General features: G+C 45.1%; 1 protein-coding gene across 3 annotated transcripts; it reads right to left on the bottom strand.

The window, feature by feature from the left end:
* Positions 1-9,555: 9,555 nt before the first annotated feature.
* On the bottom strand, positions 9,556-21,355 carry TAL2 (TAL bHLH transcription factor 2). 3 transcript variants are annotated; one of them, XM_036402757.2, is made up of 2 exons: positions 21,247-21,355; positions 9,556-12,343 (listed from the first exon to the last, which is right to left on the bottom strand). In XM_036402757.2, exon 2 carries the CDS (start codon positions 12,331-12,333, stop codon positions 11,989-11,991), a length of 345 nt encoding a protein of 114 aa, XP_036258650.1. In that variant the 5' UTR covers positions 12,334-12,343; positions 21,247-21,355; the 3' UTR covers positions 9,556-11,988. The 3 variants fall into 3 exon arrangements, with proteins under 3 accessions (XP_036258650.1, XP_036258651.1, XP_036258652.1); XM_036402758.1 differs by lacking the exon at positions 21,247-21,355 and adding an exon at positions 13,677-13,757; XM_036402759.1 differs by lacking the exon at positions 21,247-21,355 and adding an exon at positions 13,260-13,287.
* Positions 21,356-22,604: the final 1,249 nt, after the last annotated feature.

The following is a 22,604-nucleotide window of genomic DNA, read 5'->3' as shown; positions in this document are numbered from 1 at the left end:
TTAGTGTTTTATTTTGTAATGTCTGTTGGGGTCCTACAGGCAATGGCCTGGAGTTCAAAAATAGTGCCTTAGGGGGAAAAAAAGGAAGAGAACTCCTTTGGTATATTTCATCAGTACGCCTCAAAACTCTTACTCTTCTTCCTCAATTCAGGAAATTAGGAATAATCTCTTTTTATGAATTATTAGGTTAAGTTTTTTTTATCTTCTAAGATCTCTCAAGCTCAAGCCTGTGGATCAAAATCAAGTCAGATGAAAATAGTAATCCTTGTCACAATATGGAAATGGGCATTTCTACTGTCTGCTCTCAGCCTACCACATTTGTGATTTGTAGCCATGTGCCACACTGCTGTCTGTCTCCTTCCAAACAAATTCTCGCTCTGCTCCACAGTTTTCTGCCTTGTTTCCCTGTTTTCCAACAGTTTTTTATCTCCATCAAGCTGCTTACTTTGATCTTCTAGAGCATTTTCCTGTTTCCTCTCTCACCAGCACCATATATTCATCAACCCTGCATATTTCTTTCAGTGTCACTCCCCACTGCTTGCCTGGTTGTCTTGCTTTCTCCATGGCATCCTCAGCATTTACTCATGGCTTAGTACACCTGTCAGTCTCCTGTCTGTCTCTCTGAGAATCTGGCTGTTCATTCCACTTTTGTCACCTTACTTGTGCATGCCTTCAATCAAAACTCATAAACTCAGGCCCCACCTTTCTGCATCTTCCAGCTTCATCACTCTGGTTACCCTCCTTCTTTTCCAGTTTTCCTTCAGAAGGTCAGATCCTGTCTCCTTTCAGATTTTCTGAAAAAAAGAGAGAAAACAAATCATAGGAAGTTCAGATGGCCAAGTTTCTCCTAACTTAACATTACTCTGGTTTATTTTCCTTGCAAGCTGCTTAGTGCCAAGCTAAATTGGAAAGTGCAGAAATAATGTTGGGTTTTTTTTTTTTTAAACTGAGCAGTGGTGTTCTTTGACTTACATCCACCTCAGCTCCATCCTCCCTCATGCCAGATTAGATTCTCCCAAGCATTTAAGGATCCATTTAAAATTTCTCTTCTCCTGCAGCCTTTGAAGCAGAAGCACTGTGTTCTTTCCTAGGTGAAGCCTAGGACTGTAGCAGCTGCAACCAGTTCTGCTGGCTCTCTCCAAGAGGTCCCTGGTGTCTACCCTTAGGTCATGGACATACAGGTAGGCAAAAGTGTGTGCTTCAGGCTATGGATGTATACAAAAAGATATATCTGTCTATCAAAGAAATACTCCAATATTTTGTCTCTTTATTGCAGTAGTAAACTCAGTGATGACTTCACATAGAGTTTAATTCAGGTTAACAAAAATTAGAATTCTTGGCTGCTAGGCCTCTCCCTAGCATGTTTTGTTCCTTAACAGTATTCTTTCTGAAAGGAGCTGATTTATAGAGTAGACTTTAACTCTTATTACCTTGTTTATCTCTCTGCTGCATCCTTAGATATATCCCTTGCTGACTGGTTGGTGGGACTGAGACAAGCTCCAGCCCTCTGTTGATCCAACTGCGATTCAAAGGATGCCTTTCCCTGCAGTCGTGACTTTCCCTCAGCACTGGCATGCAGGAGTGCTGTGCTGTCACGGCCCCTGGGTGAGCTTTTGGTGATTGTATTGACTTGTGGTTCAGCTCCAACAAACACTGAGCACCTCCCTATCCTCTCAGTAGGTACCTGATTTTCAGGACTGGGTGCTCAATGCATCTCCTGTGCCTTTCCTCACTGTAATGCAACAGTTGTGGGCCTGCTTCATCCAACTGCTCAGGATTCTCTTTTTCTGGAAAAACACATCAGTAATAGTAACTCCTAGCTAGTTTCAAGGTTGTAATCAATCACAGCTGGCAATACATTCTTCACATATTCTTCTTACATATTAACATCATATGTATATAACTTAATAGTTTCAAATGAGGCCAAAGCCCATTGCATTTAAGTCCCTGTATATATTTAGCAAAATAATCATCTTTGCTTACTGTAACTCACTATTTCTATTGAAAAAAGCTAGGTAAAGCAGTGGTTTGGGGCAGGTCATCCCTCAGGTCAGGAGAAAAACAAGGAGACAGAACAAGACCTTCTCCTCAAGGTTATGGTACTAACTCTGTTTATTGCTTTGTCAAATCCTTCCCAGTCTGGTCTCACCCAAGAGCTGCTGTAGAAGGGAAGAAAAGGATACAGAAAGACCTCAAACAGTACAAATGACAGACCTCAAACTACTGCTGTGCACTAAGTCCTGCTGCATTCACTGGCTTTTCTGTGTTACATCTATCAGCAGGGCAAAAGCCCAGGTCTTTAAAGCTCATTAGATATCAGTGGATTTTAAGTGTTCCAAGAGCTCCAGGCATCTAGCACTCAGGGAGCATAGGATGTGGGATTGCTGATTGTCTCAGATTTAAAATTGTTTTTTTAATCAGATCTGCTTATGTGAAATGTGACACAGCTCATAAAAATACTGTTTGGTTGGGATCACATCTGATAAACTTCCCTGCTTCCCAGGGAAAAGAGAGAAAACAAGGCACATTTCCATGCATACAGTGAACATAGATGCTTCCATCAATATCTGACAATTTCAAAATACTCTTTATACTTGAATTTAACCTGGTAATCTTACATTTCTGAGGCCTTTTTTCTCTTTTTTTGCTCAGTGGCTCCATTCATTGTTATTTTGTTAATTTTGTTAAATACTGATATAGGCCTTGTAATGCACCACACATTCAGCAAATGAGATCTCAAATAAAGAAGAGCAATGCTGGGAAGATATTGCATGCTTTCTACCCTATTCATGTAATACCCTAATGCAAATGCAACTGAACCCAAGACTGTCCCTGAGATGACAGCTTCAGGGCAGTCATTTTTCCTCCTCCATTTGTTTTTATAAAACGGTGTTCAGAGGTATTCTACTTCGGGCTTCAGAACTGAACAAATAGTCTCTTCTGCATGAGAAAGAGGAGCTGTCCTATTTAAGGCAGAGTGCAGAGCAACTGTCTTCCTTCCCTCTCCCATTTTCCCTTGGAATAGCAAAGGATCTTTGGAGACACTTGACTGGGCACAGTCCTGGGCAAACAACTCTAGGGTGACATGGCTTGAGCAGGAGGCTAGATTAGATGGATCTCAGGGGTTGCCTGCCAATGCAAACAGCTTTGGGATTGCTTTAACCTTGAAAATGGTTTTTTCCCTATCCTTTATATTTTTCTTTTCCTCAGAGCTGTTTCCTGACTGATTACTGCTGCAGCGAAGACGATGTAAAACCAAGCTGGGACTCCATCAGCTCCTGCAGAGGGACAAGTCCAAGCTGTGAGCTTGTGTCTGCAAAGTCACTGCCCCTTATTCAATAAATTTTGAGTGCATCATCAGTCTAACTGGACAGATGAGGGTGTGTGTGCTCAGAAGCTGTCTAGTGCCATAGCTACCACCTGACAAACCATTTGTGGAGCGTACTTCAACTACTAGATTCTAGGAAGGATTAGTTAAGGAGGGGGAAAAAAAAAAGCAACATTCAGCAGGAAACAGACTTCTCATTGTGCCCCTTCATTGTATATTCTCCGTGTTCCCTTTTCTGCTCAGAGGCACAGGCCAGTTTGGGACACTCTAAATTGTCAAGAGCAGCAAGGGGTTACCCGGAGTGTGCTTTGTTTGGCAATACAGACGGCTTTTTTTGTTAACTGACTTGAACCCATTGTCTGTGCCCCCCCCTCCCAAACCTCTCTCCTGCCCTCACCACCCTTATCCCCAGCCCAGCTCACCCTCTGCAGATCCCCTTACTTTGGGTTCATGAAGTACAAATTAGCATAATCAGATTATCTGCATGGGGTTGTTCAGCACTGAGCTAAAAAGGAAGAAAAGAAAAAGTGGCTCACAAAGAGGAGCCCTGAGGAGGGCAGAGCGGGTGGCATTGCTGTTGTGCTGTGGTGCTGAAAACTTGCACCTGCATAGCAAGCAGATCCTCTTCTCACTAAGGACTCTCAGATGGTATTAAAGCATAGGAATTAATTGGGGGGAGGGTAAGGACACTGAAAGGATGACAGGAGAGCTGGGATGGAGAGGAGAGGAGAGGAGAGGAGAGGAGAGGAGAGGAGAGGAGAGGAGAGGAGAGGAGAGGAGAGGAGAGGAGAGGTGAGGTTCTATTCATTTAACTGTCTGGACTGGGAATGTATGCTTCGCTGACAGAGAAAAACAGTTTGATTTCTATTCATCATGGAGAGGAGATCATCTTGGTAATCTGGCCAATCAAGATAAGACTTTTAGAGTTTCTGCTGGAGATTGATAAGAAAGGTGGAAGAAAAAAAAGGCAACTGTCTAGGGGCAGGGTATGTGTCTCTAGGGGGAGTTTCCTGGACATTTTCTGTGGTGGACTTGCCTTGCTAAGAGTAGTAAACAATCTGCTTGATTGCCTTAGTGGCTGCCCTGATTCTTCTCTTTCTGCCCATGCTGGGAGATGAATGCTCCCAGAGGACTCAAGACTCAAATCCGTGGCCACGGGTTTTAAAAGCAGCTAGGGGCTCTATATGCTGGTGTATTCAGGAACATGAGATTGAATGACTTGAAGGTGCCCGTTTTTAAAAATATATTCAGGCTGCTTCCACACTACCAGCTTTTCCAGCTGAATTGTCTGACCAGTCAACCTCATCTTTCTGATGTATCTTAAAAGCATTCATGGACAGAGATTACAAGAAAAACACCCCAAAAAGCAGTCACGGCAACCCTAAAATGTTTCAAGTTGAGCCCTCGAGATCAAGAGTCTTACTGACAGCCCCAGCCCTAGAGTTTTTCCTCACTTCAGAGAGACAGGATGAAAGGAAACATAAATGTCAGGGTAAGTCAGGCTTTGAGGCTGTATTTATGACAAACTCCTGCCTAACTTGAACCTCCAGTTTTCAAGAAGACTGTCTTTGGTTTGATTTATCTTAACAGCACCACACAGAGAGCTGCTGGAAATATTTAACTGATGAAGTTGTGATAAATAGAAAGAGAAACTTTTTTCTTTACTATTATTTTAGCAATATTTTCACTTCTTTGAATTTAAATATTTTACTTTAGCAACCTAACAGCTGTTCTATTGAGGGACATACAAAACATATTGGATAACCAGAAACACATAATCAGTGTATGTCTGTTTTGGTTCAGGAGCCTGTGTTGGGAAATACTTTCGGGAAATATTTGAGATTAATTGAAGCCACTACTTCAGAATTACCAAATTACTGGCAGTTTGAATCACTTGTTAGATGTAAGAGAAACAAGGTGATGTTACTCTTTTTTCTGCAGCTGACATATACAGAAACGGAGTCTGTCCATGTCAGAGGCAGAAGTCTACGTCCCTACAATAAGTGTAGTGTCCATCCAGGTTATGTCAGGCAATGGCAATCTCTCTTGTTTTCATTTTTTTCACTTACATTATTCTTTAGTCTGAAAGAAGAATTATTTTAATTATAAAGGCAAAATTTGTGTGTTTTTGTTTGCATGTGACCTTAAGTGAACTTAAACTGATTTCAAGGAGATTCTAAAGGTAACATAGATCAATAGATAGTAGATAGACAGAAAGATAGAAAGACAGACATGTCTGGTTTCTGTTTTCTGTATCTGCTCAGCTATTCTATTCAAAATTGACAGATAAACTTATGCTGCTGAAGTTACCTGCCATGACTTTCTCACTTCTAAACCTGAGAGCTGTGAGCACCTGTTGGCACTCCACATGTCTGTGCAGAAATGTGGCCTTTGAGACTGGGCTGTGCCAAGCACAGTGGCTGGGCATGTTCACCAGACAGCAGCTGGCTGCTCTTCTGTGCCTGGAAATTTGGGAAAAATGTTTGCAGCATAGCTCAGGAGGAAGAGCCAGAGCAGGCAGCTCCCTTCAGTGTTGAGTAATTTCAGTTTCTTTTCAAGTGGTGGGAATATTTCCCACCCAAGCAGGCTGTGCCAGCACCAAGTGCTCTTGGCAAATCCAGTCTGCCAAGCTCACTCTCTCTGTAGGGAGCTCTCAACTGGCAGCTGGCTTTTTGCCATTCAGTCCCACAGAGACCACTGCAAAGCCTCTCAGCAGGACCTGATTCTTCCCTCGGAAATATCTTTTAACCTACAGGCAGTAAAATATTTCAGGTCACGGTCAGCTGGTCAGAGATCTTGTGGTTAACTAGGTCTGATAGCCTCCACTCAAGGTGCTTTTAGGCATTGCAGTTTCCTCTTGAGAGTTCAGGTCTTTCCAGTAAGTGTAAAGCTTTTTAAAGCTGGAATTTAGTGCTGTGAAATCTTGAGCTGAGGGAATCCATAGGTTACGTTCTGGTTGGCTGTAAATCAATGTATCAGAGCATGGCAGCCCTGCTGTGATCTGAAGGCAGAGTTAATATTGTCTGCTCTTGGCCTTTCTCAGCTCCAGGGCTGAGCCCTGCTGTCTGCCAGGGTTTGCCAAATATAGTCACCAAGAGAAAATCAATGCTAATCAATGTCTACAGACAGGGTTGGAGGCAGAACACCTCCCTGGAGACTTGCTGTCTGCAGGCTGTCATCCTTTAGCTTTTCATTAAGGTTTTAGGCTACCTAAGAGTCTGTTTTTCAAGGTGTAGAGTAGGGAATTGCAGAGAAAGTGAGGGACCTTCCCCATCTCTAAGGTAGTGCCCCCAGTAGGTGTAGAAAGGTGTATGCTGGGGGAACCTCTGCTGCCCTGTGCTTGTGGATACCTCTCTGCATTGCTGGCCAGCGTAAAAGTCAGAGACTTCATCTGAATCCCCAGTGCAGTCCATGCTGAGATCCACAGGAGTCTCACTAACTTCTTCCTGCTCCTCATCCTGAACCTCTTCTGTGCTGTTCTGTGACACTGACACTCAGCAGGACAGACGTACCCAGGAAAGACTGTCTGCTCTTGGCCTCTCTTTCTGGTTCTCGGTTCTGGGGTGTCTCTTCTCCAAAAGAAGTTTATCACAGGCTCCTCTCTTGTGCTCTGCTGGGTTTGCAATCCCAGGCAGTGAAATAACCTGTGGAGGGATGGGGTGTACATTTGTGTGCACATGTGGAAAGGAAGTGGAGTGAGGATACATTGGGATGAGGCTCTGTTCCTTACACAGAAGAATTGGACCAACTCAAAGTGCAAAGAAAATGCTGCCCATGGCTTACAGAGAGAACAAAATTGAATAAATTCAACCAGATATAAGTTGGGCACAGGGCAATCTCTCTACCTTCTGTAACCCAAGTGCTTTTCTGAGCTGCTTCTTCCACCCACCTTCTCCCCTCTGATTCTCTCAGCACCTGCTGTATTAAAAATACAATGACATCCCTGAAAAGTGGCAGATTTGGGCTCTGTCACTGTGTCAATGACCTTTAGATTTAAGACTGGCTCCCAAGTGACCCCTGCCCCACAGGTCAGTAGTTAAGTCGTCCATTCTCTCCACCTCCTTTCATCACCCAGCCTTCAAAGAACAAAAGTCAGATTTGCCTTCTCACACTACTTTAGCCATGCTCACTGCATTTCATTCCCTAGCAGCAAAGAAATTTGTGAGAACTGGTTAAATACTGGAAAATAAGTTCTTAAATTGTTCACTAATCATATGCTTGTGAAACTTATTGGTGCTGCACCTTTGCTTTTTGTTTAGAATCAGGTGCTGGGATGGATCTTAGTGTCCTGAAACAACTCTGCTTTGCCATTTAATGTAGCTGTCCCAGGAATCCTGTGAGTCCCCCTCTGTGATGCTCACTGTTCCTTCATTCCCCCATTCAAACAAGGCTGCTGAGTACAAGCCTTACCACAGTGTCTTCCTCAGCCTGGGCAATACTCCAGAAACACATGTGGGATCTCACTGTGCACTGTCTAGTGCCAGGCACAGCATGTTCACATCCACCAGCATTTGAATCCACAGAATCTCAAGCCAAAGCCCAGATTGCAGACCTGGCCTTCCTCTAACCACAGGCTGGCCCTCACTGGGATTCATCAGGAGACTACAGCATCCTTTCAGGATACATTTGCAACTCATTCCTTTCCTTACATGGCCCCAAATATCCAATTTCAATTACGTTCCACAGCCACAATGGGTATGTTGAGAAAGTGGACGTGATGGGCGTCAGCTCCCTTAGGCTCTGTGACAGGTGAACAGTGGCAGAACTTGTTTCCTGCCTCTGGAGAAAGTAATCCTCATTTGAGCTGAAAAGTGGAGCTGTATTGTTCCACTGATCCTGTTCGAAATTCCAAGTGAAGGAGTGTCTCACTGAGCTTCCTGCATCACAAATTCACAGGAGCACACTTCACATAGGGGTACCATGGGTTGGAGCAGACCATGATTCTTTTAACTTTCCAGCACTCTGGTTTTTTATCCTTGGAGATAACCAAGGATGCTTCTAGAAAATACCACCTTAGCTGGTCTTCCTTGCATATTGACAGCCATAGCTTCACAGAAAAAAATTACAAAAGTAAAAAAAATACTGTTCATAAAACACTACTCAGCGCTGCTAGTTACAGCTGGGGACAGCAGGGTCCTTAGGACTAGGGATATTTTTGTCATTTGTACTAAGGTTTTGCCACTGCAGCAACACATCTGAGACATTTTCAGCCAGCTCCAAATAACTTGGTACATCTCCATGGCAAAGGTCCCGTTATCTCACAGCACTGTGTTGGCATGGCTGTACCATGGTCATTTCCAGAGGAGGGATTGCCACACAATCCTCAGCATTTAAACTAATTTGACATCACCTCCTGGAAGCAGAGGGCTCTCTCTAAGATGACATTGCCTTGTTTGGTATAAATACATACTGGACATCACACATTTCACACACATCAATACATTTTGAACCTCACATTTACTGATTTCTTGACTTTTGTATGTAACTCCTTGAGACTGTGCTTTGCTGACACACATTTTGTGCAGAAATTCCTCTCTTGGTGTTCATAGAACACTCTCAGGGGTGTGAGATATGCAGTCAAGCATGGAACTGAAACTGTCCCTGTGATCCAGTGATTTCCCATCCCTTCCTCACAAGTTCTGCGTCTGTCACCCTAGTGCTTCCTCTCCCTCTCCAAGACTCAGATTTGGTTGGGGATTGGATTGTTCTCACCAGCTGTCAGAAAAAACAGCTTTACATCCTATGCTCCCCTCAACTTTGAATTAATTTTTATATCCAAACCTGGACTCCTGTTTGAATCTCTAGGTTGTGCCTATCTGAACATCTCCAGATAACAATGGACTCCAAATTAATTCTTTAGAATGTCATATGCTTTTTAAAATGAAGTTGATTAAAATCTTTTAAATTGTGAATTTTTGGAAGAGATAAATAACAACATTGTGCAATGAAATTTTAGTTATTTGTTGTCTTTCAAGGGCTGGTCAAAATCTTCTTAGCACATAGATAGAAATACACTATGAACTAAAAGCATAAGGAATTACAAAATAAACAAAGAATTCCTGTCATTATTCATCATCTGATAATATTGTTTCTACCACCAAGACTCTTGCATAAGAGACAGCAGAAAAATCCTCTGCTGGAAATCACATCCTAAGGTCTTTGAGATCCTCTACTGAGTGGTGTGCAAATGTGAAATGAAATTTTAGAGAAGTTTAGAGCAACAAAGATTAGTTTCTTAAATAATTTATTTGGAATATATTAGGTGTTAAATAACATCATATAGCACAAAGTGTTATCAGTTGCACTGCATTTGTTCATGATGACGCAGATAAGAAATCCCCAAAACACGAAGAAGAAACTTGACCAAAAAAAAGAAATCTTTGGTAGAGAGATCTAGGGAAATACTTGCTGAATGTGACAGTAGGGAGCTCCTAAACTGAAAGGAGATCAAAGGAAATGGTGTTATGAACCGAAGCAATAACAAGAAGGGAAGGTTTTTAGCATAGAAAATACAACAAGCATGTTATGTTACAAAATTGCCAGGTTCCCTTTCCCCTTCCCAGTATGACAGCTGCTCACAAGATGTTTTTCCTTGCCTTGGTGATTTGTGTTTCCTAGGATAGCAAGTGACTGATAGACCCAACAGCACCACCATGCCTCAGCAGGGAGTGCTCTGGTTTACTTGGACTAATTTGTCCTGCTGCAACTCCAGCAAGCCAGCAGAAAGCTGGGAGGAGGATGTGGCTCGTTACCTTGGAGGTGTCATGCAGAAGAGGCTGTGGCTCCATTTAGTCACATTAAGGTGGGCAGAGGTGGGGAGGAACAAACAGCAAAGGACTCTCGGTGCCTTTCCACTCAGCTGCTCCCCAGGGCCACCCTGGCAGCTCACAAACCCAGGGACAAGCAAAGTGTTCAGAAAGGAAACCAAATCAACATGAATCATTCCAGCTTTCTTTTTTCTTTCTTTCTTTTGGTCAAAATCTCTCCACTGGCATACCTGTACCTCCCAGCCCCAGCACGGGATGGGGCAAGCTGTGTTCTTGTCAGTCCTTGGCTTCTGTCAAGGCTGAGGACAGCTCAACATTCCCACAGCAGGAGCCAGCCCTGGCTTCTTTGGTGCACCTGGTGCTTGGTGAGGCTTTGAAAGGCAGCTCAGCTTCAGGTGCCAAATCCCCTCATGCAGAAAGGCCGTGCATGCTGCATGCACAAACCCAAGTTCTGCTTTCTGAAAGCACCTCTTTGTCTCATGAACAAACCGAAACAGCCCAGGGACATGCCTGGCCTACAGGAGCTACATTTCTTCACCAGTCATGAACAATTTTCTTTTCTAAGCCTTGACATGTACCTTGGCCCACATGAAAATCACGAGGCACTTGTGTCAGTGGGAGCAGGATCTCACCAGAAAGCCATTCTGCTTAAACCTGGTGTCATTTTCTCTGCTATTTTGGGCTGCTTATAAATCACATGAGCAGACCAGGCCTTGTCTGGCACAGGTCATAACTCAAGTCAGGAAATTAGATTGGATTTTTTTGTGGGCAGCAATAACCCACAGTGGCCACTTTCATGCAGTTTATCATGTAAACACCCACAGCGTGATGGTTCCTACAGGGCAGTGACTCACAAATGGAAGATATTTACACCAATTTCTTTGTCCTTGCCCCATTGGCCCCTTTGGGATGGTATCCAGGTGCGAGAACCTCAGCTAGGGCAGGTGAATTTGGGGAGTTTAAGGGCAGTCAGTGAGATGTGCATGCATAACCATAGACACAGCTTTGTCCACAAAGGTTTTCACTGAGGGCTTTGTCCTGGCACCTCCCTCCCAAAAAGGACCTCCCCCATTGCTACAGATCCTACAGAGCAACAAAGGCATTGAGTCACCAACCTCTTTGATGGGCTTTTAAGGCAGCTGGGGTATAGCTGACCATCTTCCTTCCTGTGCACCTGTCACTGCTATGGAGGAGATTTACTTTGCCTATTGAACCCACTGAAACTCATCTGTGACTATGGATTTGTCGTTTTGAATTGGCACTTTTTGCTTTAACCTAACATTTAATTTTTGCTTAATGTTCTTTGCTCTGACATCAGGGGTCCCTCCAGTCTGATGAAGAAATATGTAGCTAGGTTCAAGGGCTAGGACTTAAATTAAAAAAAAAAAAAGTATCAAGCTAGAAATAAGATCCACAAGTTCAAGAGAGAGTGCAATTAGCCCCTAGAACAACTCAAATATCACATCTCTCAAAATCTTTCACTACTGAGGCCAGATATCTGTTGTGGACAAATTTTGTGGTACTGTCATAATTCTTCATCTCAATAGTGTTTCCTTGAAATAGAATAGGAGAATAATCTCTTTCCCTGTCAGGAAAGAGAAGGAATTTCTATGCCCTGATTTATGGAGGAGATCTGGACAGAAGACTTTCCTGGCCTGGACTCTGCCACAACAGCAGCGAGTCCTTCCAAGCTCCCAGAGATCACAAGTTCTCCGTCTGGACTTCCAGGTTTTTTGCACGACCAAGTATTTCCTACCCTATTAAATAAAAATGCAAATTAAATAGCAATAAATACAAATAAATAATCACAATACACCAAAGAGCAACCCACAGATTCTGCCAGGAGAGAGGGACTATCACACTAACACCGAGACTTGCACATCTCATTGTCTGCTAGGGGGATGATGCCTCTGACCAACACTCTACTATATTGCTGCTCATGCCGGGACAGGAGACACCACAGTTTTCAATCAGGGTCAGCTCTTCCATGCTCTGCAAGTTTGGGAAGAGCCCCTGGATGCTGCCCCGGGCTGCCACTGCTGTCTGCTGCAGGCCTGGCTCTCCCAGGACCTTGACGAGGAAGTTGATGTATCTCATGGCCAAGCGGAGCGTCTCGTTCTTGCTCAGTTTTTTGTCTGGTGGGTGGGTGGGAATGAGCTTCCTCAGCTTGGCAAAGGCACTGTTGACGTTTTGCTGCCTCCACCTCTCCCTGGTGTTGGTGAAGATCTTCCTTGTCATTCTCAAGGTGCTGCAAAGCAAAGGAGATGGTGAGTGAATGCTGGATACCCGTGGTTTTCACACAGGCTGCTTTTTTAGGGCCGCTGTAACCTCTGGGCCAGTGGCAAGCACAGAGTGGTTTAGGCTGCTAAATTTTACCCCCTCTTGCTGGCGCTCTTGTCCTCCATGTCCTTCACAGATTCACCCTAAAGTCATAATCAGAAGTATTAGAGATGCAACCGGATGTCAGAGTTCAGTAAGAACTTCACAAAGGAGGTAAAGCAGTTTAATTTCCTTATACAACATTTGGTGCTGCTGCAAGCAGAGTTCCCCCCTGCAACAGAATTCCCAACAGACAATGCATTTGTCATCCCACCAGGCTGTGTGAGAGCCACACAGGCACTTTTTATGGGGGAAAGCAGGCAGACCCAGTGCAGAACACATCCCCGCTTTCCCAGCCTCATTTCACACCTCCCTGGGGTCTGCACCCAGCTGGCCCAAGCTTGGTGATTCCTGGCTGGAGCTAAGCCAGGTGGACTTCACCATGGGCCTTCAGTGAGCAGCCAGCCCACACCACAGACGTGTGACTGTGGTTATTTCTCCAGGGCTGAGCAGTCTGCTTCCCTGCCCAGCCCACAGTGGCTGCAAGGGAATAAAGAAAAGTGTCTGGTGGCAGACACTTTTCATTCTGGCTTCTCCTTTAACCCCTGAGAAATGCCACAAGTGTGATCAGTGCATGGGGGAAAGTGTGATTCCTACAAAGCATGCTGGCATCCCAGACAAAACCTCTCCCCAGCTGTTCCCTGTCCACCCTCACAGAGCCAAGCATAGGGAGCCCCGTGCCCAGAACAGACCTGGCAAAGAAGAGTACTGAGGCAAGGGGTGCACAGTCATTTTAAATGCCATTTACCAGAAAGGCTGTCAAAAGTTCTTTGTGCTGCCCTTACCTGTCTCCCACCACCCTGGGAAAGTGCCTTCCCTCCTCTCCCACAGCCCTGGAGGAGACAGACTCCTCCATTTCTGAAGCAGCTCTTTATGCCAATGGCATGCAGACAGTTGGAGCAGGGAAGAGCTTTCCACAGCCAAGAGACTGAAGGACAAATGTTTCCTTACCCTCTTAGGCATGTGAAAACCTCAGTTTTTTATACCCATTGGCAAACCCTTCTTTACTGTAGTCCTCTGAAGGGGAGTGGGGAGCAGAGGGAATAGCATCCTTCATCCCCAGGAAGAGGAAACTTTGGGATGACAGCCCAGCTGTGATCCTGTTTCCATCTGAAGCAGCCTTACACCATGTAAGACACTTGGGGTTCACCAAAACATGCGGTGAAAGTCCAAGGGAACAAAGAAACACAAATGTGACTCACAGTTTAATTGGGATTTCCTGTCAGAGAGCCAAGTCAGGGAAGTTCCTGCCCAGCTCCTGCAAGTTTCACAGATCACCAGCTGCCAGGGGAACACAGCTGCAGCACTGTGAATCCTGTCACAGCTGTGTTCAGAGACCTCTGCTCAGGGATGCACACCCCTGAACACTGTAAATGCCTGCTCTCACTGACAACACCTCACATGCTCCTCTTGGCCCTGGCCTTTACACTGGTAACACATTTCTATTTTGGTAGAGGTCTGAAATTACTGTCATACCTTTAGGGGATGAGAAAACTGTCTCATCAAAATGGCCTTGTTTCATGAAAGGCTCCTTTAAAAAACAAACTCCTTATATTTCAGGTTGCCGAGAGTTTTTCTTGTCTTTTGTAGACTTACATTAAGACTCATTGCTTGATCCAAATGGGGATTATATCTCTCTTATTATTAATTTTTTTAAATTGTTCTCCTACCCCGTGTATCATGTTTGGTTTGTGCTGTGGGAACAAATCTGCTTGGTGCTTTGCACCTCCCTCAAATAGGTTGCGTGTACCTTTCTGGCAAGAGCACTGCCACATCAGTGGTACAGATTTAAACACTGCCTTTCAGTGCTTCTCTGTACTGCAATGTTTTCAGTGCCCAAGGCAAAACTTTTGCCTTTACAGATTAGTTCTTCCAAGCAGCTGCTCATGTGAAATGCAGAATGCCACCTGCTTCTTTCTCTGTCCTCTCTTTTGGTGTTTATGTTGTTGTTTGATTTTTTTTTCCTTTTTTTTTTTTTTTTTTATTCTGAAGACATCTCTATCTGTACAAAGGTAACATAGGGGAAGTTAGGAAGTTATTTGGGTGTCCTTGTCTCTTCTGATGGGTTGACTGGACTGTATTTTGCCAGGCCTTTGGGGCTCTGCACTGTAATTCTGCCATGTGGGTCAGTTTTTGCTGGGTACCTGTTTACATCTCCTTACAGCTGCAAACACCAAGAGAGAGTTTGCCTCTTGTCTCCCTCCTGCTGCAGGCAGCCCCCAGCACAGCGCTCCAGGAAAGCAGGGTAACACCCAGCCCTGGTGCTGTGAACATGCCCTCTGGTCCTGTTAGTGGTGTTATTGGTGGAAAAATAAACCCAGCCTACTCCTTCACGCCGTGCTTCCTTTGTCTCTCCTCTCATGCCTTTGGAAAGGACAATGCTATGTTTGTGGTCACAAGCCTTGTCAGCAAACAGATGCCTTTGTGAGAGCAGCTCCTGCTTTACACTTCAAAAACGCGTGTTTGTATTTCTGACATTTATTCGAGATCAGCAAACAACAGCTCCTTTCCTTTCCCAGTGCCTCCTCTTGCAGGGATAGCACTTTGGGCGAGCTTCATTTCAGGTGTAAGCCACCTTATGTGTCTCTCCACCTTAAATTCTCCTTTCTTTCTTTACTGGTGTGGGTTTCCTGTTGTTGTGCTTGGAGTTTCCATTAGAAACATAGCAGAAAAATTATCCTGGTCCAATCCTGCAGTGATTGCAATGTTTCAGCACAGCTTTTTGCTCTAGTCACCTACACATCCCTCAAGTTTTCTGTAACCACAGCACCTTCTAGTTAAAATGCAGCCAGTTTGCTGGCAAGGGAATCTGATTTCCATTTCTTTTGTCTCATTCCCTTCTTTCTTTTCCTTCCTTCTCTCCAACTTTTCTCACCAAACTTGTCTTTCAATGTACTGTTTGCAACTTCAGGTCTTTGCTAATTTTGCACAACCAAGCAATGTATTCTTTAGCTTTCTCTGATGCACTGTAGGAAATACATGCCATCTACTTGGTCTGTTTTAAATCTGTGCAGAAATCACCTGTTTGTACAAATAGCATGTAGATTTATTGCATGAACCTGCAGGTTTGGACTCTGTACTTTCTGCTCACCTTTCCTAAACACAGATTAACAACCTCACATTTAGCTGAGAATTAAGAATCTAGTAAAACAGCAACTTAAATTCAAGAGGATTAATTCTGCTCTCAGTAACCTAAATCTGGAAGTTTACACCATTTTCACTGGAGGAATTACTTTGAAGGGCAAAATTTTGCACTGAGGAAAGGATTTAACTCGGGTCAGGAAGGCACGTCCAGAAGTAGGATGTAAATAGAGTTTCATGAGCTAAAGTGCACGTCTGCAACATGTAAAGAGAATTATGCAAAGAAACAAAGGAAAAACAAGCCACCACCACCCACCAAAGAGACAACTAAAGCTCTTTGCACCCCCTACCTACCCATTTGAAAAATATAAAAATGTGTGGTGGGCGGAATCCTGGCTGTTTCCAACGCAGCCAGACAAAAGACTGAGCGGCGGCGGAGATGAAGATCTCTCCCAGCAGCAGTTTTCACAGGCTCTCCGTGCTAAAGCCTTTCAGGCAATTCAGGCAGCAGCAGAGCAGCAGAGCAGCTCGGGCACAAAGCACATCTCTGCCAGACATTCCCCAGCAAATGGCCCCCGAGCCAGCGGTTAATGCCTGAGCGCTGGCAGGGGACTCGCCGGCAGCCCGGCACTCAGTCATAATTAGCAGGATGCTATTAACTAAAGATCTTGGGCGAGAAAGTTCCTCCCTCAAGTTATACCTCTGACCTCGGTGAAGTTAAACCCATGTTGAAACTGGCCGCTGGAGACCTGCTCCTGCAAATCTTAATCAGACAGCAGATGCCTGCTGCCACCAAGAATTGGAGTGCCTCTAGTAAACCTGCGGTGCCACACCATCGCTCCACAGGGGAAACCCGGTGCCTGCTAAAATTGGTTATTTAACACACTGCACTGGATTTTGTTAAGTCCCCCCAGCCCTTAAGTAAATGGCAGCAGAAGAGCAGATGGTTTCCTCTCCCAGGCAGGTGCTTGTGAGCCCGATCTGCCACGGGGAGCAGAGATTCTCCAGCTATCACTCCTTGCTGCTGTGCTTTGTTCGCTTTGCATCCCTGTGATTTGGGCCGGAGGAGAAAGGGGAAATTCACAGTTCCCCTCTTCAGTTTCACACAGGCCTCAGAGCGTGGCACTCAGCTTCACGCAGAGGGCAAGACCGAGCATGGGTATTACAAGATAAAACACTACCTATTGCTGACATGGGACTTTATTTCTTTTTCCCATTCCCTCGGAGGAATAAACTCATTCCTTGCAGCTTAACTATGCGCAGTTTGCTGCTTGGATTTCAGGGACTTTCTTTGGGCTGGGAGGGGAAGGAAGGGAAGAGGGCACGATGCACCCCAGCTTGATGGATTTCAAGAGGAGCAGCTCGCCACCAGGGACAGGCTCTTCCCCCAGCTTTCCTCAGCTCATTCTCCCCATTGCTGCCTCCCTGCATCTCAGGTCTGATGTGGGATCTCAGCACATCATTCCTGATGTCCAGAGATGCCAGGAGAACCCTTGGGGGTCTCGAAAATCCTGGAATGTTGCCAAGAGTGTCTGGTGGCTTGATTTTGATCCATCCACAGAAATAACAAGAGTTTGAGGACAAGAGAATCACTTTAGAATAAAAAGTGTAAAAGGGACACGTTTAAAAAGTGAAATATAGATTTTAAGGTTTTTAGGTACAGGGGGGTTATGGAGACAAGATGGAGGGATCAGGGCGTGTCTTGTCCTTCTTCTTCCTTCTTCTTGTCCTCCATCTCCTGTGGTGATGTTGGCATTTGGGGATTGGTTTATGGTGAAGGTGCACTTGCCAACATGGGTGAAAAGCATTGGGAAATAAAGGTAAATATTGTGTACGTAGATATTAGTATAAAAAGACATGACCGCCCCGTGGGTGGTCAGAGAGTGCCTGTGACTGCTTGCAGATCAGACCTCTGTTGGGCAGACAGAAAATTTTGTAGATAAGAAATAATAAACAACCTGAAGACCGAAAAGCTGAAGAGTCCAGACTCGTCCTTTAAAACGCGTGCCACCCAAGAACCACACTACCCGTGTCGGGGCAGAGACAGACAGCCGAACCTGACAGTCTGACCCTTCCCAAAATGCCTCCCACCCAAAATCCCACAGGCGTACCAGTGGACAAGGACACAGAGAGATCTCAGTGCTGAGAGTGAATGCTGGGCTGGCAACCAGGGACTTGAGCTTCTGTCTGTGTTTCTGTGGTTCCCTTGCCTCAGGCAAATTCCTTTTTATTTCTTTTTTTTTCTTTTTTCCCCTGCACCTCCTTGACCCTCCTGCTTATTAACCTCTGCAAGGTTTGTGGAAAAAAATTGTCAAGTGTATGTAAGAATTTGTGTGTTAGAGCAGATCCAAGCACAGGGTGGCCCAGCCTTGCAGTGCTGGTAAAATGAATGAGAAGAGCCTTTCCCTGCATCCCCAGGGTGATTCCTTACACTATCAGTGAACTTCATTTTATTTCAAATAAGATGTGGGAAGAGGAACTACTTCAGGAGTAAACAAGGGCTCCTTTCTCTGCCCCTTGCCTCTGTTGGGGGTGTTATGTGACAATCACACCACGGCACACAGGAGAGCAGAGCAGCAAAAGCACGACAAAAACCAGTCCATGCTGACACAGTGATTTACCTTTTTTAGAGCCTTTAAATCCAGGACAAAATGCACACAGTAGAATCTCTCCTCCTGGGAGCCCTCCTGTCTAAGGGCAGCATTTACAGAAGCTCTCACAGTCACACTCGTGCTCTCACTGAAGCTTTAGAAAAGGGAAATCACTGGAGTCCTCAAAAGCAGCTGTGTGAAGGTCTCAGGACTAAGTCACCCTTCGTGTTTGGGGTTACTACACTGCACATGATCCCAGTTCCAAGGGGCAGCTCTTTCACCTGACCCAGTGCTGCCCCTGGGTTGCTGAGCTTTGTGATCCAGTCGCCCTCCTGGAGGGTTCAGGTCTTCAGCATGGAAGAGCTCTCTGCTTTCTGAGAAAATCAGACTCCACAGTATGCACACTGTGCCATCATGCCCTCTAGGCCTGCCTTGGGAAAGGAAAATCTGCAATGAAATGAATGGGCTGCCACCCAGATGGGTTTTGGGAGAGCACAGAGTATGTGGCCAAGACCTTGACAGTACTGATAAAGATGTAGCTCAAGAAAAGTTTTACACATGGAGTGCAAATGCACTCTGCACATGGGAGTGGGCTTTTTTGGGGTTTGGGGGTTTTTTGTTGTTGTTGGGTTTTTTTTTTTTGTCATGTAGCTCTCTTCTGCTGAATATTTTTTATGGCTCTTTGCAGAAAGATGAATTATACCAAAAAAAATAAAGAACCCACTCATGGGCTGCAACAGCTTTTGCTAAATGGAGTTCCAGTGCATTGGCAGGGGCATGACAGCTTGCTAAGCTGAGAAAGGAACACTCTGCCAGGTTTAGCTTTTATTTGCTGAAGCTGCACTTGTGCTGTTTTCTGTTCCAGAGAATCTGAGAGTCTCTCTTGGAAAAATGCTTCTCTGGCCTGAACGACAGTTCCTGTGGGTTTCCTTTAACAACAGTCTCTGCCAAATTAACAGCCCAAGTACTACAGAGAGACACCTTCACGGTGCTTCAAGGTAAACACAGAGAAGAAAAACAGTTGGGTTCTGTTCCAGGAGTTCTTCGGGTCTCTTTTTCATTTTTGTTTTTGTTTTTTTGCACACAGGCCCAGTGTGCAAAACCCTGTTCCACACTGGTATTTCTCCCACCTCATTGCATCACCCATTCCTGCCTCCCTCTCTCTGGCCCGAGGAGGCAGGAGGGCAGCAGTGAATAGCAGAAAACATTTGCCTGTGTATGCAGGGAAGTCCACATCCCCCTTCAAGTGAGGAGTGGGACCCGATGCTGCACATCTTACAGCTCAGCAGAGAGCAGTCTGCAGCACCTCACGCTGTTGGAGAAGTCTTTGGGAGCAGAAAGGGGAAAATCCAGCCAATGCAAAGGACATTTGTATCAGGGGGAAATGTGGGTATTTATTGTGTTTGGACATGGCCCCCAAACAATATTTGCTTTTGCTTTCTATCCAGCTCTGCTCTGATGCTGGTGGCAGATCTGTCTGCGACTCAGACACAGCAAGACTCGAGGTCTGACAGCACCCAGTGTCCTCTCCCTGCCAAAACTCCCCCCGGGCTGCTGCCCACCTTGGGTCACACCTGTCCCTTGGGTCACCCATGAGCACAGAGGGACGTGGCCACCACGGTAAAACACCAAAATGCCAAAAGTGAGATGCAAACCGCTGCAAGACGAGGAGCACAGCCCCATATTCCCCTGAATGTCTTGCCACCAGCTTCTATGGGGCTGCTCCTGAGAGAAACACCAGCTCAAAGATCATCCCTGCCTCAGCCACCTGTGTTTAGTGCACAGATTTCCTGCCTGGCATGCTTGCTCCGTGAGCTCATCATTCCTTGGATCACCTGCTCATATCACAACTACCTTAAAGGTTTATGTAAACAGGCAGTAAAACCAAGCTGCCTTTATCTTCTGGGTTTTTTCCTGGTTTTCTGGGGTTTTTTCTGGTTGGTTAGCTTTGTAGTTCATTGTTTGTTTGGCCTTTATTTTTTTCTTTTTTTTTGATATCTATGTGAAATAAGATAGAAATGCATGGTGGAAAAAGATTCTGAAAACAAAATATTGTCCTGTAGTGTTACAAGGAAATCAGGAAGGATAGGGACAGCTACTTCAAAAAACGTGCATGTTTTGCTGTTTATTAACTTTCTCAAAAAATTGTTTTATGCAGAAGGCTACCCCTGGAAATAGAAACATGTTTTATACTCGCAGTTTCAAAAGTTTTGTCACAAATCTGAGAGTTACTAATATTTAACAGGAAAAGTGAAAATTTTTTAAAAATGCTAAGCTTTTCCTCCTAAGTGCACTGTTGAACTGCAGAAAATTCAAATGCCTATATGTTTTACATCTGCATCAGATGTAACACAGATGACCAGTAAAGTATGGTGATATTTTTAAATATGTGAGGATTGGAATTTAAAAGTTATTCCTTACACTTTTACCTGTTGACACTGAATTTCCACACAGTCTAGTGAGTAATTAGTACATGATTATTTGTGCTTTGGCAAGGAATTTGTTTTAAATATCAAGCAGCATTAGAGAATTCACTTAAGTTTTATTTCTAAACTCAGGGAATCTATGATGCTCTGTCTAATCCTTTTGCACCACTGCAATAACTCTGATTTACAGCAGCTTGCAATGCTATAAATGAGTTTGCCTAATGTGCAATTATACAGCTGTAAGAAAATCTAGGAATAGTTAAGAACAGTGATTATAAAATCACTTTTGTTTCCTCCACATCTCACCGCCAACATTTCTCTCAAAAGCAGTAAAACAAATCAATATTTTCTTCTGGTAAGGTCTGACTCACTGAGTCCCTGTGGGGACTAGGAATTTGGAAAGCTCAGGTACAAACTGTCTCTTCACTTGATGAAGTGCAGCCACCTCTAAGTGGCTGTTTGTCAGATGAGATGCCTTGCTCTTAAATTTTTGATGACAAGAACCAGAGGTGCCACAATAAAAATCCAGAGAACTGGTAAAAGGCCACTGAAGAAATCCCTTCCTTTTAGGATATTCCCCGCTTGGAGGGGAAATTTTGGCTTCCCAAAGAAAGCTGCAAGATAAGCCCAAAAGAGGGGAGGATAGCTGTAAAGAGAAAAGGCCATTCACTTACTTTTCTGCTACTTGTGCCTCTGGAAACCTGGTCAGGGGGCGGACAGGCAGCAAAATCAGGAGCTTCCTGTGATTCTTTCCCGACTGCTTTTCCAGTGCCTGCCCACGGAGCTGGCTCTTGCTGGAGTCAGCCTAGCGCTGGTCCCGGCTGCCTCATTTATAGAGTAGCAGTTCCTTTGTCTGGCGCGTGTCACCACTAGTCCTGGCAATCCAGGGAGCTCGTTTTGCATCTCCCAGGAGATGCTCTCTCTGTCCTGCCTTTTCTCTGCTCGCCACATGGCCCCCCTGCCCTTCTCTGGGGCTGGTGTGGGCTGGTAGCAGGAAGCATCCTTGCCAGCTTTAGCCACTTATCTCAGTGACTCTGGCTAGAACTTTGCAGGAAAGGATGGAACCAGCATTAGCAATGGTCTAATTTTCCCCTCTTTTTCCTCTTCTGTTTGAGGAGATTTAAAAAGAAAAATTACTCATTTATCCAGCTCTGACAATGTCAGTGTTTCCAGAAGCAGAGATGGCTCTTTCAAAAGCCCTGCTGAGGAACAGGCTGGGAGTATTTATTGCACTCCCAGGCAGGAGGAAGCTCCTGCTCTGCTCTGACAGAATGTGAGGTGTAGCTGGGGGGATGAAAATGTGCAGACCAGTGGATCCTGCCCTCCCTTCTTTGGTGGGAGCTCCCTCTCACTTGGAGTCACAGCTGGCACATTCTGCAGGCAGAGGACGGTGACAGCTGCTGCCACTGCCCCAGTGCTGCCCCAAGCCCTGGTGCCCCTCTGCCTCACTCTGTGTGGCAGCAGGAGGTGAACTCACACCTCTTCCAGCCTGCCCTTCACTCCAGGGCACTGAAGGGTTAACTCATGCTTTTACAGCAAAGATGAGCCAGCTCCACGGCCCTGTGGCTAAGATGTAGGGTCAGTGAAACACAGACTTGTGTTTCATTGCTGGGGTTTCCCCAAAGCTTCCTCTCTGAGCAAGGACAACAGGCCAGCAAGGTGACATGAGTGCAAAACCCAAAACCTGCAGAATAACCCCACCCCAGTCATGTGTCTGTGTCCATCCAGCCTCAACCTGGCCCTGGGTAACCACTCATTTATAGGTCATTTATAGGTTATTTATCACTCATTTATAGGTCAAACACTGGCACAGGCTGCCCAGAGAGGTGAGGGGTGCTCCACCCCTGGAAACACTCAAGGTTCCTTTGGATGGGGCACTGAGCAACCTGATCTAATTGAAGATATTGCTCAGTGCAGGGTAGTTGGACTAGGTGGCCTTTAAACGTTCCTTCCAGCCCAAACCAATCCTTGTTTCTATGGAAAGAGTCATAAAATTGCCCCAGGCACAGGCCAACTACCCTTACTGCAACCA

Source organism: Molothrus ater, chromosome Z, assembly GCF_012460135.2.
Source record: "Molothrus ater isolate BHLD 08-10-18 breed brown headed cowbird chromosome Z, BPBGC_Mater_1.1, whole genome shotgun sequence".
Classification (NCBI taxonomy): domain Eukaryota; kingdom Metazoa; phylum Chordata; class Aves; order Passeriformes; family Icteridae; genus Molothrus; species Molothrus ater.
The sequence above is the reverse complement of the archived record's forward strand: the minus strand, read 5'-3'. Positions and strand labels throughout refer to the sequence as shown.

Bases quoted from the DNA above. Each gene is read 5' to 3' on its own strand.
- TAL2 (XM_036402757.2), bottom strand. From the start codon at position 12,333: ATGACAAGGAAGATCTTCACCAACACCAGGGAGAGGTGGAGGCAGCAA.